This window comes from Eublepharis macularius, chromosome 12 (assembly GCF_028583425.1).
Source record: "Eublepharis macularius isolate TG4126 chromosome 12, MPM_Emac_v1.0, whole genome shotgun sequence".
Classification (NCBI taxonomy): Eukaryota; Metazoa; Chordata; class Lepidosauria; order Squamata; family Eublepharidae; genus Eublepharis; species Eublepharis macularius.
In genome coordinates, this window is record NC_072801.1 from 69,828,241 (window position 1) to 69,846,813 (window position 18,573).

The window sequence follows — 18,573 nt, forward strand, 5'->3', positions numbered from 1 at the left end:
ATAGTAGAATGTACAGTCCTAATCTCTTATCAAAACATCTTTTTGAACCATTTCCTTAGAACACAGCCCTGTTACCTTTGTAAGAATGTCCTTCTGAATAATTTGGTTTGATAGCTCCTTGTACATCTCTTCTGAAAAGTCAAACCTAGAAAGTAATGTGATGTATGCATGTAACATTTTTAAACTCTTAGCTTTATTTTTGAATGAGTTATCTCTGCCCCAGTAACCATGACTTCTAATGTAAAATTGATGGAGGATGGAGAATTGCAGGGGCAGGATGGTGTGATTCGTGTTTGGTACTGCAACCCCAATGATCAAAGAATCATAGAATAAAATCAAAAAGCGTCCAGTAGCACCTTTAAGACTAAACAACTTTATTGTAGCATAAGCTTTCGAGAATCACAGTTCTCTTCGTCAGATGCATGGAGGTCAAGAAGAAACTGGTCAGATATAGAGGAGGGGAGGGAGGATTACAATAAAGTTGGTTAGTCTTAAAGGTGCTACTGGACTCTTTTTGATTTTGCTACTACAGACTAACACGGCTAACTCCTCTGCATCATAGAATAAAGGCATTGGAAAAGGCCTTTCAGACCACCTAGTTCAACTCCTGCCCAGTGTTGTTACAACCTAAAACATCTCTGACAAATATTTATTCAGCTGCTCCTTGAAGACTGCCAATAAGGGACAATTCACCACATCCCTAGACAACCAATTCCACTGCTGAATTACTCTTAATGTGAAGAAGTTTCTCCTAATGTCCAGCCAGTACCTTCTCTCCTGCAGTTAAAACCCATTGTGTTGAGTCCTATTCTCTGTTGCCAACAGGAACAGTTCCCTTTCCTTCTCTAAGTGATGGCCTTTTTAATACTTAAAGAAAGCAATCATGTCACCCCTCAACCTCCTCCTCTTCAAACTGAACATTCCTAGGTCCCTCAGTCTTTCCTCGTAGGGCTTGGTGTCCAGGCCTCTGATCATCCTGGTTTCTCCCCTCTGGATAAGTGCCAGTCGTCCACAACCTTTTTGTAATGAGGCCTCCAGAACTGCTCACGATACTCCAGGTGGGGCTTGACCAATGTGGTATATAGTGGGATAATGACATCCTGTGATTTGGATGTTATGCCTTTTTTAATATATCCCAAGACTGTGTTTGCCTTTTTTGTTGCTGCTTCACACTGACTGCTCATATTTAGCTTCCCAGTCACCTCTATCCCAAGATCTTGTTCACAGACACTGTTATCCCTCATCTGGTATGTATGCTTTGCATTTTTGTTACCTAGGTAGAGGACTTGGCATTTATCCATGTCAAATAGTATCTTACTCAAATCTTCTCATTTTTCCAATGTGTTCAGATCTTGGTGAATTTAAGGAAGTCTGCTACTCCTCCTTGTTTGGTGTCATCCACAAATTCAATGAGTAATCCCTTCACACCCTCATCAAGATCGTTTACAAAAATATTGAAAAGCCCTGTGGCACTCCACTGGACACTTCCCTCCAATCAGAAGTGATGCCATTGATGACAACTCTTTGGATGAGATTATCCAGCGAGTTCCCTATCCATCTAACTATCCTAGAGTCCAGCCCACAGTCCACCAGTTTACCCATCAGAACATCATGAGGAACCTTGTCAAAAGCTTTATTGAAATCCAGAAAAATTACATTGACAGCTTTCCTACAATCCAGGAAACCTGTAACTCAATCACAGAAGGAGATGAGGTTGGTCTGGCAGGACCTGTTGGGGACGAATCCATGCTGACTCCTCTATATCACCATGTTGTCCATCAGACGTTTGCAGATTGACACCTTTCATATCTGTTCCAGTATCTTCCCTGGGACAGAGATGAGGCTGACTGGCCCAAAGTTCCCAAGATCATCCATATTCACTTTCTTGAAGACTGGGGTGACATTTGTCCTCTTCCAGTCTTCTGGCACGTCACCTGTTATCCAAGAGGCCTGGAAAATGATTGAAAAGGTGTCTTCTTGCTCTTCTGAAAGTTCTTTAAGCACTCACAGGTGTACCCCTTCTAGCCACTAGCCTATTTGAAAGTCTTACCTTTATTTTTGGCTGTTTTATGCCTCCTAGGTCAACAATTGCTTACAGTGTCAACTGGGAGAGGGGAGCTCTGAAAATAAACTAATCCAGAATGGTCCAATACACTTCATTTCAGGCACAGCTACTACCATCATCATTCTGCAGCCAGAGGGTACTTTTGAGAGTGAGTTGGGGGGAATTAGCAGCAAGGAGAAGGCAGCAAGGGTGGAAACTGGGATCTTTTGCACCTATGTATACAGGGATCCCTTCCTCTAGAGAACACTTTCAATAAGCAGGAAGATGTTCAATCAAAAAAGGGTTTTATTTAAAATGCTTGCACATGACATATACAGCATACACACAGAACTAACTAGAAAAACAGGGAGGAAAGTTGGAGAGAGTTGCAGAGTTGGACTTATAGTTACCAAGTCCAGAAGATAGAGGGGGTCTGAAGGAGAGCAGTTTCAGTGACCAGAACTTCAAGGCATAGAAGAGGGAGAGGGCTCAGGCATGCTGTCTGGAGGCATGTGGAAGGTCCAGAACATACACACTTGAGCACATGGCAGGACAGTCAGATATACTGTGAAACATGCCCTGAGGTAGGACTTGAGAATCTCTGCCCTAAAAGAATGTCTTAATGGTTCTTCCAATGGTGAGACAAAGGATAGCAAAGTGGTCTCTGGGACGAGACAAAGAGCTGGCGAACTGTCTCCAAGGTGGAGCAATGAACTAAGAAGGTTTGATTGTGTCTTCTTGAGAGGAACTATCGATGTAAAAAGATTATTTGATGAACCACAATGGGTGGATGGGTGAGGTAAGAATAGAATTGGAAAGATGTGTGAATTGATTCATTCAAGTAGTTCTGGAGACCTCCACTGTTCTAGTGCACATCTCTGGGGTGTGGGGCCAAGTTAGCCTCACCTCTCCGCTCACATTTCAATACTTTTCCATTTCCTGCCTGGCTAGGCAGCTTGTCTGTGTTTTAAACACATGATGAGAGGGGGTTATGATATTGCCATATTCATAAGCTTCATAAGCCTTGTTCATATTGTGAAGGCACATCTGACCACTTACAATACAGCGTGGTAGCAAGAATTTTTTATAAACAAGCATAAAGCCAAAGACAGAGATGAAATCTATCTGTAATAAAACAGAACTATTTTTATGGCACGTTTAGCAGTGTGGACCCCCTAGGAAGTGCATATCTATATCAGCAGCCAGTACTCAATAGCATAGAGTTTAGTCCACATCCCTACCAAGGCAGCTTTTTGAGCTATTTCTTTTGACACAGTTCTATAATCTGGGTAAAGCCCTCCTGAGTGATTTCGTTTTGCATAGTTTGAGGAAAGCCAGGAAAGTGTGAGCTTTCCTGACTGCCTCAGGCGGACCATTCCATAAGGTGGGGGCTACCATGGAGAAAGCATGCATGTGGGCAGCTGTTAACTGCAGGGCAGTATCTGCAGAGGGCCCTGCAAGATGAGCACTTGACAAGAGACTTGTTAGGAATGATGGTCATTCAGTTGGAAAGAATTTTTGCAACTTTGTTCTTATATATGATTATGGCAGCAACACTATTAAAAGCACAAAACTGCAAGAGTTTATTTATTTATTCATTGGATTTATATGCCACCCTCCCTGCAAGCGGGTTCAGGACTGGTCAAAACATCATAAAACCATAGTTTGAAATACAGTGAATAACAGTTAAAATCATAAAACAATAAAATGAACAGATCTCATTGGACAGTGGAGAAGAACAAAACACTCTCCCAACAATGCCTGCAATAGAGGAATGGTTCATAAAAGTGCTGGAACTTACAATGATGGTGAAACTTACTTCACTGATTAGAGAGAATACAATAAGTTCATTTTTTGATGAATGGATACCCTTCATAGACTTTTTATAGGAAACTGACTTGTAGATTTATGGACTAAAGATGTGGACATTAGAAAAAAGAGAGCTTTAATTTCTAAGAAAGAGTAAGAGAAAATTTGAAAATACTAATTTTTGTCTTGGAGAAAATCGAAAGCTTCCTTTCAGTTTATATAATTTTCCTTTTCTCTTATTTTTGTTTGTTTGTTAGTTGTTGTGTAATTGTAGCTTTATATTTTTTTCTTTTTTTCATTAAAAAAACTCTCCTAAATAATAGAAAATGGAAAAGGAATGCCACTGAGAATTCAGAACCTTAACTACAAAACCCTATAACTACCAAATATTATCGTAACTGAATTCTCCACTTACTATATCCTCTGGGATCATCAAGTGATTCACAACAATCTGAATAACAAAGATAGTGAAAGGTAGTATAAATATATCCCTATAACATTCAGAACTGTAGTAGGCTCAGGGCCACCCATCACTCTATCAGACTGCAGATATATCCGGCTTCAAACATATCAAAGGACAGAAAGAGCAATCAGGTCATATAGTTGAAAACGTGTGGTTTGATCCAACTAAGTAAAAAATCCTGGAGTAGCCCCCTTTGACCACCAAATAAGCCTCTGTGGGCATCATGTGACCTCCACATACAAAAGCCCTGTTATACTAAGAGAGGGAGTAGGAAAGGTCCAGTGAAAACACCAGCTGGATCTAACTTTTCATGCCACTGCTGTAAATATAGACAAGGAGATCTGTCTTCAGGGTGAAGATCTATGCCCGGTATGGCCATATTGATGCTGTTCCTGCTGCTGTTTCCACCCCCACTTGCATCTAAGGCTCATGATGTTGAATGCAAAACATGGAACCCTCATGATACTCGTCACAAGTATCTTCATCCAGGAGATTTCATTGTGGGTGGTCTTGTGTTTTTCATCTTTTTCTCCTCTCCTCCAAAAAACTTTACCAAAGAACCAATGGGCCCACTACATGAAACTTTTGTGTAAGAGATTATACTTTTCCCTGTATTCTCTTTAAGTCTTGCTTTTATGGTCTAGCACAGCATGGGATATGGAGAGATGCTTGTGTTGCAGCTGTGTATGAAGGTACTTCCATGAGAACTTTACAACCTTGTCCTGAGATGACCAGTCGTTGCACACTAAGCCTTTTGTCTAGTTTTGCCTAGAGCCTTGCAAGTGGATGATCTTCTCCACTGTGTTTTGGTCACTTCTCTCTACTTGGAGCCAGCCTAGATCTAAATGACTCACAGCAATCTTAGCTAGACTTCTCCTGGGTTCAATGGCGGAGAAAATTACTTTTCTTCTGTTTGATGTACTATCCTTTCCCTTCCCTTACTTCTCCTTTGGTAAATGTATCTAAGTCAGGCATGCTACAGGAAAAGTATTCAGATTTCCATGATTCAAATTTGAAAAGGTTTATAAAATAATAAAACATACACATATTGTCCCTATGGAGCAGAATGGACTAAAAATTAAACACAATCCTTCTGACACTGTTCAAAACATGTACCTAATAAATGTTAAAATAAGGACACATACTTTCTCCTCGGAGGTACCAGACCTCCGCAATGTTATATTTCATTGGTTTTTAAAATTGGGATTTATCTCAGTGTCCTTCAACTTACTCCCTCATGGCTTGAATGAAAATGGCTAACTGCAACTACCTCCTTCTTCGTTGTGTTCAGGAAATTTATAATTTTTTCCTTCTGCTTGTGGGTTATCCTTTTCTTTTTTGTCAAAATAGAAGGTATACTCTCTACACTTTGGTCATTTTAATTCTACATTCCGAGGTGTGAATCTCTACTGTGTATATGATTTATTGTCACATTTTTCTCCTTATTTGTGTTATATGGGTTTGTAAGCATCAAATTGCTCTATAGGATCAGTCAAAGCTGCGTTTCCCTGGAGTATCAAATAACCCTTCAGTGCAGACCCTAATAGAGGGAAGTTTGAATGGAAATTCTGGGGTATATAGCATTTCTTTGTAGCAAATAACACAAATCTCCGTGCAGTGCAGTGCCTCAGAATTACCAGCAAATCTTGACCACGGCATTTGCCATAAAGGAGATCAATGAAAATCCCAGACTTTTGCCCAATGTCACCCTGGGCTTCCGTATCTATGACAGCTATTTGACTCCGAGATGGATCTATCATGCCCTGCTGCAATTTCTTTCCCCCTGGGACAGATTTGCCCCCAACTACAGATGTGACAGCCAGGACAACATATTTGCAATAATTGAAGGATTTTATTCTGCATCTTCATCCCTGATACCAAATGTGCTGGGTGTGTACAAGATTCCTCAGGTAGGATATGATTCAGATATTCTTTGAATATGCACATGTGTCTGTGTATTGTGGGAACAAAAATTACTAGACTCCATGGAATAGGACAAAATTTATATTTTGTGTGAACAGAAAATCCAAGCAAAAATATAAACCATTTATTCACGGTAACAATCATAGTCAGTATTACTAATCTGATAAAGGAGAGTATCTCTATAATAGCTTTGAGCTGGATCATACACAGTGTTAATTCAGGTTTCTGGATATGTTTTGAGTATTTCACATTCTTTAATTTCTGTGTTGCTAAAATGGAGGAACAATTTACAAATTACTTGAGCAAATTGTTTCTACTTCTTTGTCTCATGCTACATAACAAGACCTGCAAAGTTATATTTTTCCATGTAACATCAGTTTCACCCTTCGATGGAGCTCAGGCTGTGTGTCATGCAAAGAAGTTAGTTGCCCAACCTCAGTAGATGCAGGGATGTTTTTGCCCCCTCCCTGCTTTCAGAATGAAGCACAAGTGTATGAGTGGGCAAGGCTGGAGCCAGTATTCCATGCCACCTAGCTTGGGGGAAAGTATGCAGAGGACAATTATTGGCCAGTTCTGCACCTTAGCAAAAGTTCCTTTGTTGTGGCAACTATATACTTGCAAGACATGACTTAGGCGTGTAGGGAATAACAAGTTGCTGTTGAGATCAAGCAGAACTGGGGGGGGGGCTACATTCAGATTAGCTTGGAAATTGGGCTCTTTGGTGCTTAGAGCTAGAGTGGGGTTGGCAGGTGAATGACACTTTCTCTGGGCGTGGTCACCTTTACGATGTGCAGGTCTAAAATAAATCAGAGGAGCAGGGGCATCGAGTGATTTTGAAGACTGCCAGAGAACCTAAAGTCTGCCCCACCATTGCATTGACTGTATTCATGAGACCATGGGGCTGTGGTCTGGGATGTTTATTTCAGCATGATAAGGGAGTCACCATTGATGCAATATCTGTTCTGGGCAGTAACCTGCTAGATCCTGGAAGATGAGCTGACAGCCACTTATCTATTACCACTGAACTACTCATACTAGTGTACATGTAGATCCAGAGGACTTAGCCGTGTTAGTCTGTAGTAGCAAAATAGTAAAGAATCCAGCAGCACCTTCAAGATGAACCAACTTTACTGTACCCTCAGTTCTCTTTGTCAGATCAGTGTACATGTATGTGCCTTCAAGTTGCAATTAACTTATAGTGACTCCAGGAACTGGCTTTCAAAGCAAGTGAGAGGCAGAGGTGGTTTCCCACTGCCCTCCTCTGCTGAATCTTCCTTGGTACCAGCCCTGCTTAACTTGCGAATCAGATGAGATCAAGCTATATCATACCATCTTCTCTCCGGAATGACTCACATGCATATATAGACATATCCGAATTACAGTAAAAAAAACCCTAAAAATATTCCCGTTCCCACTCTTAAATTTATTCTTAGCTCTCTTATGGCTGTGCTCCATTGTTGACAGAAGTCTCTCAAGTACTTTCCTTCTATCAAATGGTACCAAATGAAATCCTTCAGTACAAAGGGATTCTGCAGTTACTTCTCCATTTCAAGTGGACCTGGGTTGGATTCTTTGCTGGAATTTTTATGGATTCAGAATGGTTCATGCAGAACATACTTCCTGAATTTTCCAAGAACGGCATCTGTTTTGACTTCATAGACACTGTCTACAGTTATGGTATGGATAAAGATTATAGAGAAATAATAAAATGGTCAGAGAAAGTATATGATAAACTCATGAAGACCAAAGCCAATGTTCTGGTTTTTTATGGAGATGATCTTAACATGTTACGTGTTAGACTAATGCTAAGTGTAACGATATATAAATATAAGCTTAAAAAGCCTAAAGGAGAAGTTTGGCTTCTTCCGGCTCAGATAGAAATAAAATCACTTCCTAGCCCTCAGCACTGGAGTCCACGATACTTTCATGGTGCATTATCAGTTGCCTTTCACTCTAATGATGTACAAGGATTCCAAGAATTTCTTCTGAGCAGAAGGCCTTCCAATGCTAAAGAAGATGGTTTCCTCCAGGACTTCTGGGCAACTGCATTCAACTGCTTGTTCCCCAATTCCTTTCTGAGACACTCTCCATACTTCACCTACACCACTAACTGCACTGGAGAGGAGAAGCTGGAAAACCTTCCTCAACCGTATCTGGAAATGACCATGAGTGGTCACAGCTACGCCATCTACAATGGGGTCTATGTGGTGGCTCATGCTTTACATGCTCTGTATTTGTCCAAGTCTAGCAGAGCAACGACAGAAGGAAAGAGAAAGAAGCTTCACAGTCTAAAGCCATGGCAGGTAATGGCAACTCTCCTGTTTGAGAAAGACTCTAATGGCCAGTCTAGGTGATGGCTTTCCTGGGTTTATATCCATATCTGTTCATTCCATTTTTAAGTGATTTGTCGGATTTTTAAAAAGAAAACAGAGCTGTGACATTCCCCTCCAGAACGGGCATGCAGTGGAGCATCTCTAGGCACAAAGGCTTTCTGGCCCTCCAGCTTGCCTGGAAGCATGGCCCATTGGCTTCACTCCACTCTCCACAGCTGTAGGGAGTTTGTTTTCTGGCTATTACCCCTAAGGCTTTTGCTCACCCAGTGAAGAGATCTTCTCAGCTTGATTGCCATCCTAATTGTTTCTCCTCCCACTTATATTCTCCCTTAGCTTGTGTAGTGATGCTGGCACACCTGAGAGCATCACTTGTGATTTGAGTCAATCAACTTCCAGTCGTCTTGTCATCTATGTCAAGGGGCTACATACACTTCCCACTCAAGCCAAATGAGGCATGAGGACATCATACGTGACTATTTGAAGACTTCATTTTGTCTATGGATATTGTATAATATTGATTACTATTTATTGTTTTGGTGGAGGCCCTTCACCCCTGAAGAGGTTGTTAACACAAAACAGCAGAACCAAGCCGGCGTTTCCTGTAGGGCGTCGTGGGCTCTGCTATTGGCACCCCACTTTCATCAGCTCCACCTGGAAAAAAACAACTATTGACTATATTGGAATTAATCAGACTTTTTCCCTGGAAGCTTGCCTGTTGGATGTCTTCCTTATTGCGACTTCTCTGTGATTTACAGTTATTTTTTCACTGGAAGCTTACCTGTTGCATGTCTTCCTCAATGCGACTTCTCTGTTATCCAGTGTTGTTTCTTATGTATGTTTTTCATTGTATTTGATTTCTTTGACTTATTGATACTTATGAGAGTTATATTCTCCAATACACTCTTGTGATTTTATTATATTATTATTTTGTTATTTTGTTTCATCATTACCCTGCTCTCTCTTGTTAGCTTTTGAGATTAGACGAGATAGGGCTTGCCTGGGCTATTCAGGTCATACAATAAAGATCTCTCTGTGTTTCAGATGAAGGCTGTGCCTAAATTCTTCCCATCATAGCTAACTGTTTGGTCAATTTTGGCAATCTGTATGTGGTCAGAGGCTCATCAGGGCCAAACTACTGGTGAAAGAGAAGCTGAAAAATCTGCTTGGTAGTGGCAGGTCTGCGAGATATATAGGCAGGGGAGTGGAATTTGGGGTCTTGTCCTCTCATATGCAAGCATGCACACATTTTTTCTGGAGCTATAGCAAGTGCCCCCAACCATCCTAATAGCAGAGGAGAAAATATCTCTGTCCCCAAAAGGGAGGGAGGAAAGGAGATGGATTGAACCAGAACTGCAGCTCTGCTGGGTCCTGGGCCTGCTGGCCGCGAACCACCTTCCCCATGCCACTAGCTGTGAAATTCAGAGAATCAAAGGAAAATTAGATGTCAACTGATGATGATGGTAAGCACCTGAGTATGAAAAACTACATAGATTTTTGGGAGATTTTTTTTGTAATGCTTATGAATCGCAGATTTGTATAACCATTCCAGCAAATCATGGTAATGACTGAAAACAACAATTTCCCATGAATATTGTTGGCTCAGGAACACCAGAATTCACAGCCTAATAAAGAATTTAAAAAGTCACGATGAATCAATGGCAGATGTATATACACTGGTGGAAAAGATTTTGTTCTCTCCTTCCCAGTTCCATCATTTGGTTTGGGTTCTGAAACTTACAGCTTGGCTCCCCCTCATGATAAACTTACCAATATACCATCAATGTTATTATCACTGTTGGAATAAAGTTGGTCCCAGTTTCCTCTAGCATTACTTTTTTAACTGCTCTGTTTTTCCTTTTCAAACTAGCTCCATTGCTTCTTGAGATATGTATCTTTTAATAACAGTGCTGGGGACAAAGTTTCCTTGATTCAGAATGAGGAACTAGAAGCAAGATTTGATGTTATCAACTGGATCACGTTGCCCAACCAATCTCTGGCTAAACAGAAAGTTGGAAAGATTGATCTCCAGGCTCCAGCAGGTCAAACTCTCTCCATTAATGAGGATATCATCATATGGGATGATTGGTTTAAGCAGGTAAGTTTTGAGTGTTATGTTGCTGAAAGGGTTTTATCTATTCATTTACATACTTCATTTATGGCCCCGGTTTTAAACTGAGACTCAAGGTGGATTCCACAACGCAAAGAACAGTTCAATTTGACTGCAAACACCAGCAATAAAGAAATTGGAAAACATTAATAAAATAATTAATAATTAAACATTAATAAAATAAAAACTTCCTAAAGCATGGCATAACATAATTCATAATATATAACATGACTTACAAAGGCAGAACACTGCAGTAAAAGGATGGAGCATAGAATAACTGCAAACCTATAAAACAACTCCTGCATTCTAATGCCTTTAAAATGTGCCCTGTTGTTGAACATTTTTCCTTTTACATATTCAGCAGAACACAAGGTGGGAGCTCCCAAAGAGAAAGCACATGAAAGGTCAGTTGGCAATCTTTGCAAGGTGGTACCTTCAGGAGGCTTTGTTCAGATGAGCAAAGCTGTGTCAGTGGAGCATAGGAGAGGGGATTGCACAGCTAAATGTGTCCATTAAGATCTTTGTTGGTGATAAGGAGAACCTAGACTAGAATCCTGGGACTAATCATCAGGCAATGAAGTGTGACATGCATGTTCCACCTAGCACACCACAATAACCAGGGTGTGGTGTTCTGTGCCAACTGGAGCTTCAGAGGTGTCTTTAAGGACAGTCCCATTGAATTTGGACTCAGGCTTCCTTACGCACCATTGAGAGTCAGGATATTGGCAGGATCAGGCCCTGGATTTAGGATATAAGACCTCATGAACCAACTAATCCAGCAGAGCTCACTTCCCTGTCCTCAGTTGAAATGGACTGAGCAAAAGCAGTTCAGCTGTTCTGGAGGCCATTTCTGGTGAGGTCTTAATCAGTCCAGAATACTGCAGAGAACTAAGTCTAGCACTGCCTACTCATCTGGTAGTGAATCTCTTCTAAGCTACCTCAACAGGAGCCTTCTAAGCTACCTCAACAGGAGCTGCCCCCACTGCTCCTGCCAGGTAGAGGTGGATACTGCTTGGCTTGTGGAGCAGGTGGTGGGCTGGCACTGAGTTCTACCAAGCTCTGTGCAAGGGACAGATGGAAGTTCTGGTGGAGAAGCCTCATATTCAGGTCCTCCAGGAACAGATGGGTCAGAGTTTGGTTACCAGGCATGGCCTGGCTACCACCAAGTTCTGCCGGTGAAGTGGAGGTGTCACCATTGACAGTATGACATTTCTTTTGAAGCAAACACAGAAGCTTCTCTAGGAATCTCTGAAAACTCTATGGTAAATCAAATTCCAAGACTGGAAATGACATCACACTGTAGCTGACATCTATTTCTTTTTATTATTTTTCTCCTGCTGGCCACACAAGTAGCGGTGGGAAATAGGAGCAGGGAAATCCCACACCCCTAGTAGAAACTTGATAAGCCTTGTCAGAGTCTTCTACTATGCTGGGGTCTCCCTGAGTTCCCTGATCTCCCTCAAGCCCTGTATCAGAGTGTTGATCTCATCACCCCAATTCTATGTCACATACACTGACTGTGACTTTGCTTCCAAGTTAAATGTATGGTGTGATTTTTTTTTTATCTGTAAAACCTAAACAAACTGGAACCAAATGCATGTGAAGGACCTTCTCTCCAGCTATGAGGCCATGCATGAACTCACATCTTTTTTTAAAAAAAATCCATTGTGTGATTGATATACCCATTTATAAGAGTATTATTTTCGGAACCTTAAAAACTCCTGAACTCTTTTAACATCGACAGCCTCTTATTTTATTATTGTGTTAGACACAGCCAATTTCTGTATGCACCGAGAGTTGCTATCCAGGTTATAGAAAGAAAAAGAAGGAGGGGGAACCATCCTGTTGCTACGATTGCACTCCATGCCCAGAGGGGAAGATATCTGCTCAGAAGGGTGAGAATCCTACAGTAATGTTTTTCAACAGAAGGACTCTAATAATTCTAAAAAACAAGGCTCATTCAAGATCTATGCACACATTGATGGATATCCATACACTTGTTGACTTGTTGCAGATGTAGGTTTAAATCACAGAGGGACAATGATGTCCTCCTGCCTGGCTGAGGTCATCTTGCCAAGCGTAGAGCCTGTGATACAACCCATAGAATGAGGGTAAACTCAGGCACCTAGAAAGCTAGTCATGTGGTTGTATGGCCCTTTTCAATCAGGGTGAGGTGGGGCTGGTTCACCTGGGATATCCCACCCATCAAAGTAGGCTATGACATTCTCTCATCCTTAAACCACAGAAATGGTGTTTTAAAGTTATAAAAATAATTTGTTTATTTACATTAGAGGGGGAAAGTCAAGTGAAGTCCGGATTTGAACATTTGAGGTAAAATTCAACATATATAACAATCACTTAACTACATTTCTGTACATGCACAGACTTCAGTTCTTAGGTGTGAACTGTTACTTAAGGGGTATCTTTTTAGTCTTTGATTCCCTTCCCTCCCTCCAAGTATTCTAGTATTCTTTCTTTTTTCTATTATCTTTCTCTTCTGTACCCCAAGCCCCCTTTCTTCACACACAATTCTTGTGCCGCCAGCTTGAGGTGAGAGGGCTAAGGAAGGAGACATGGAAACCATGTGTAGAGGTATACAAGGCCACAACTTTATTGCTTACAACTTTAAAGAGCATTGGCATTGCATAGGGTGTGGCTCCCCCGTTGGCTGACCTGCCTGTCAGCCAATCACCCCCTCACTCCCTCAGGACACCAGCTGGGGGGGGGCATGTACCATGGGTTCCTTCTCCAAAGGGGAGGTGAAATTGACAGAGTCTTCAGGGGAAAGAGGAAATAAACCCTCTGAGGAGAAGTATTTACCTGCTCTAGAGAGGTGAAACTGACAGAGCCTTCCAATCTGTCTTTTAAAACTTGGCTTCCCAGATAATATTGCATCTCCCTTTATTTGAGCATCCTCGTGTAATTCATCTCATGTACAGAAACTCTTAGCCATCATAAATTGGAAGGTGAGGAGGCATCTATCATGAGGCTTTTGCTAAGTTGTGGGTGACACATGGCAGGGAAGGACTTAAAAGGAATAACTAGGTTTAGTTTTGCCGTGGGTGCTGAAGAGGGAAAGTAAATTACTGCTTCCAATATAGTGGGAAAAGGAAGAGCCTCTGAAAATTCCCTGCCTATATGCTACATCTCTTTTGCATTATTGATTTTTTTTTCTATTTCAGACATGGCTGAATGTTTTCAATGCAGAGATGACCAGTATCCAAACAAGGGACAGAATGTATGCATTCCTAAGGTGGAAACGTTTTTGGCCTATGAGGAACCTTTGGGGATGAGTTTAGCCCTGATTGCTCTTCTGTTTTCTCTGATCACAGTCCTCATCTTAGGACTCTTTATAAAACACCATGACACGCCCATTGTCAAAGCCAACAACCGGAGCCTCACCTACACTCTTCTCCTCTCCCTCCTGCTCTGTTTCCTTTCTGCTTTGCTCTTCATTGGCCAGCCTGAGAAGGGGACCTGCCTCCTCCGCCAAGCCGCTTTCGGCATCATCTTCTCAATGGCTGTTTCTTCTGTCTTGGCGAAAACCGTCACTGTTGTATTAGCCTTCCTGGCTACCATACCAGGATCGAATTTGAGGAAGTGGGTGGGGAAAAGACAGGCCAACTCCATTGTTTTTTGTTGTACTCTTATTCAAGCAGGAATCTGTGGTCTATGGCTGGCAGCCTCTCCCCCATTCCCAGATGTTGATATGAATTCAATCATGGAAGAAATTATTCTGACATGTAATGAGGGCTCCACTGTTATGTTCTACTGTGTCTTGAGCTACATGGGCTTCCTAGCCATTGCCAGCTTCGCCGTGGCTTTCCCAGCTAGGAAGTTACCTGATACTTTCAATGAAGCCAAATTCATCACCTTCAGCATGTTGGTCTTTTGCTGTGTTTGGCTCTCTTTTGTCCCAACCTACCTGAGCACTAAAGGGAAATACATGGTGGCCACGGAGGTCTTCTCCATATTAGCCTCCAGTGCTGGTCTATTAGGCTTCATCTTGCTTCCCAAATGCTACATTATTGTTCTGAAGCCTGAGCTGAACAAGAAGGACCATGTTATAAGGAGGAAGTTCTGAATATAGTAGCCCTCTAATAACTTGTCCTATTTCTGCCACACCAATTACAATATTTCCAGTTTAAAAGCATACTTGGAGTTCACTGGGTTGTATCCAGAACTTAGACAATCTGAATAGTTATCATATGTACAATTGTGCTTTGGTTTGCAACCATTTTGAAATAGGATTCTTTTTTTAAAAAAAGGCTTGAAGCTCCTTGTCGGTAGGACAAATCTAGAAATGAATGTGATGCATGAGAGTGCCAGGTTCCAGTAGAACCACTGCCATAACAATTTTTATCTTGGTGGTTTTCAGTTAAAGAAAACACAGATGATGGGGGAAGGGAATCTCTCATTTTTTAAAAAAATAAAAGTTGGACTGATCCAATGCAATTAAATTTGTCTTTTAATTTGTGTGATGATTCTGTGTTCCTAATTGGCACTTTTATTATCACTTTATCTTCTCCATTAAATCAAGACTGAGCTTTGTGGAAGGTTTGTGTGAATACCTACTCATTCATTTGCTTAAACAGTAGAGCCTGCTTGCTCTACTGGCCATCCCTGTTGTGGCGGAACGGGCGCTGGCTCTCAGTGCGGGCAACTGAGCCGCTGTCAATGGCCTGCTAGCCCTGCTATCAGCTTCCCACCATCCCTGGGGGGCATGGCTCACATTCTTCGTCACTGCCACCACTCAATGATTTGTACAGCACCTGACTGAGGGGCAGTGAGACCCCTCTGGCTGAATTTCCTTACTGGGAAGTGAATTACCCAATCTTTGGTTGGGCCATGGAGAACTGGCAACCCACCATAGTCTGGCCTGATCAGTTTCTCCTGGGCTCCCTCCCTTCTTGTAGCGTGCCAAGTGGGGGGAGGTTCTTTATATTCAAAAAAGTATAATTTAATAACTATATGCAGAGCACTATATACAAAGCAGGTAAAGGCACAACACGTAGGGGTAGACCCCCCTTTTCAGAACCCTTAGGGCAGAAAATTAAACTGAAGAGAACCGCCGTCTGCTTTCCCTACCACACTGTTCCCTACTCTACCTTAAGGGGGGGGTCTTAGGGAAGGTTCACCCTTTATTTCCTTTCTGCTGCCTCCCAGGCCTCCACATTTAGGGCCTAGGCAACCTGGTTTCACCCAGCAGCAGGAGCCTCTCCTTCTTCAACCAAGAAGGCAACTGACTTTCCCTCAGGATCGGCTGAGTCTATCGATTCAGGCTCCACCCCTTATTTTTCCCTCACTTTCTTGGCCCCGGGGCAGCTGGGAGTTGTAGTCCAGGAAGAAGGGTGTCCCACACCAAAACTCCTGCAGGCCCCTCCCTGGCCCCACAGCCCATCAAACCTCACGGAGAACATTTTTTTCCCTTTTTCTTTAAGACAGATTAATTGCTAGCAGCACTCATTTAACCCTTGGCAACCATTTCGTTACAACTGTAACTTATTGATTATTGATTGTTAAAGGAGCAGTTCTGCCCCCTGCCAAAAGAGTTACAGCAGTGCTTGATGAAGCAACCTCCAGGGCGATCATCCTGTTTTATAAACTGTAGCCACAATTAGAGTTAAAACAAGGTTCATATCTTGGCTTTCTCACCAATGGGGGGACCCAAAATTGTTCTCCTCCATTTTATCCCCACATTGTTCTCCTCTCCTCCATTGTTCTCCTTGCTTGGACAAGGATGTTACAATACCTTCCATCTTTGGCACTGCAACTCCTCCATTTTATCTTCTGAACAAGTCTTAGAGGTACATTAGAATGAGGAAGTGTGGGTGGCCCAAAGTAATCCCTCAAGCTTCTGTGGCAGAGGTAGGATTCGAACCTTTGTCTCCCAGATCCTTATCAGATACTCCACACAGGCCCTGATTGGTCAGGGCAGGGTTTCTTGTTTTTGTTTTTTGTTTTTTTGTCACAGAGGGGAGGTATGAATGGAAAACTGTGTTCAACATCCCCTTGGGACAGTTTGAATACACCATGATGCCTTTTGGGCTTCAAGGGGCTCCTGGGGTGTTCATGAACCTAATCAATGAGACCCTGCATGAGTACCTGTACAAAGGTGTTGTTGTTTATTTAGATGATGTTTTTATTTATTCAAAAGCTTATAAGTCACATGTCCAGATGGTTCAGCAGGTACTGAAAGTGTTACATAATAACCACCTGCCTGTAAAACTTTCTAAGTGTAAATTTCATAAGGAGGAACTGGACTTTTTTGGGTATAGAGTTTCAGAGCAGGGGTTGAAAATGGACCCTGCAAAAGTACAGACAGTGGTGGGGTGGACCCCCCCCCCACAAGACCAGGAGACATTTACAATTGTTCCTGGGCTTTGTCAACTTTTACAGACCCTTTATAAAGAACTTTGCTCAGATATCCTTGCCCCTTACGGATCTATTAAAAACCAGAGGCAAGGGAGCACAAGGAGCTAAGCTAAGCACAAAGTTAAATTGGACTCAAGAATGTCTAGAAGCCTTTGAGCAATTGAAAAAGTTACTCACCTCAAAACCAGCACTACAACACCCAGATGAGAATTGTAAGTTCATGGTACAGGTGAACGCTAGTGACATGGAAATGGGAGGTGTTTGTTGTGAGCTGCATGGTTGGCCGCTGCACAGCGAGCATCTCCCTCTCAGTGGAGGACTTGGTGAGGGCTATGTTGCACGAGTACCTTTCTGATCCCACCAAGCCCCCCTATGCTAACCCATTGCAGTATTGGGTGAGGAAATCTGACCCAATGGCCAGACTTATCCATCATCGCCACCAATATTCTGTTCTGCCCTTCCACCAGCGTGCAGAGTGAGCAGGTGTTCTCCCACATGGGAGACCTCCTCCATCCCCGCCGCACACGTCTGCACCCGGACCTGGTGGACATGTTGACGTTCATCAAGGTAAACCTCAACCTACTGGGGCACCCTCCCATGGACCTGGACCTACTCGGGATCTAAGCCAACCTGGGGTTGTAGCCGGCCCAGCTCATCCACAGGAGGCTCAAGCCTCCCTCAGTTCTCGGGGCTGCTTCCATTGCTGGTGACCCTTTGCCCTCCACTCTCAGACAAGTTCCCATTCCCTCTTCACACCTCTCCCTCTCTGGATCTGCTCAGATGCCTCCCAACCTCTCCTGTCTTTCCCATCCTGTCCTTTCCGCAAAGGCAGGAAGGTGTGGTGCTGTCAGCTGATGATGCTTTTGGGCACAAGGAACAGCTCTGCTGCTGTTGTCGATGTGAGAGTGGCACCATACAGTACCCCCCCTCCATGACACCTGGTGTCCCCTCTGAGCAGGGGGGAATAGGTCCCTCCCACCCCTTCCACGAAGCAGGAAGTTGGGTGCTGTCTGCTGCCACCACTTTCAACCCCGAGGGGCAGCTCAGAAGCTTTTTCTGAGTTTGACAGATTTAAGCTGCACCCCTATCCATGTGTACCTGCTGTCCTCTCCATGCATGGGGGGAATGGGACCCGAATGGGGCCTTGTTCGCGATCCCGTCTTCCCCGAACCATGAACCACTGGTCCGTTAATTGTTTTTTGGTTCGTGCCTATATCTAGTTTTATTTGCCTGGGACCTACAGTATGAAATGGTGTGTGAAATAGTGTGTGAGTCTTTGTGGAGGCATGGAAGACGGTTACAATATACCACAACTAGTTCTATCCTAAGTATTTCCAGATAGCACTATTGGTACTTTTCCCATCATGTTTTCTGTTGTTCTTGTTCAGTGTCACAAGACCACCTATGCCCAGCTGCCCCAGTAAAGAGAGAAGAAAAGTTTTGCTTCAGTTTAAAAAAAAAACAAAAAAACCCACATATTTTTCCCAGTTGTTCTACAGACAGCTTGGTAAAGTGTGAA

General features: G+C 42.7%; 1 protein-coding gene across 1 annotated transcript; it reads left to right on the forward strand.

The window, feature by feature from the left end:
* The first annotated feature begins 228 nt into the window (after window positions 1-228).
* On the forward strand, window positions 229-14,763 carry LOC129339715 (vomeronasal type-2 receptor 26-like). The gene is made up of 6 exons (XM_054994296.1): window positions 229-296; window positions 5,935-6,226; window positions 7,673-8,542; window positions 10,440-10,667; window positions 12,448-12,574; window positions 13,862-14,763. Exons 1-6 carry the CDS (start codon window positions 229-231, stop codon window positions 14,761-14,763), a joined length of 2,487 nt encoding a protein of 828 aa, XP_054850271.1.
* Window positions 14,764-18,573: the final 3,810 nt, after the last annotated feature.

Coding starts and splice junctions, on each gene's coding strand:
- LOC129339715 (XM_054994296.1), top strand. CDS start 229: ATGACTTCTAATGTAAAATTGATGGAGGATGGAGAATTGCAGGGGCAG. Junction 297..5,934: donor GATGGTGTGATTCGTGTTTG/GTACTGCAACCC, acceptor ATCTCCGTGCAG/TGCAGTGCCTCAGAATTACC. Junction 8,543..10,439: donor ACAGTCTAAAGCCATGGCAG/GTAATGGCAACT, acceptor TTTTCAAACTAG/CTCCATTGCTTCTTGAGATA.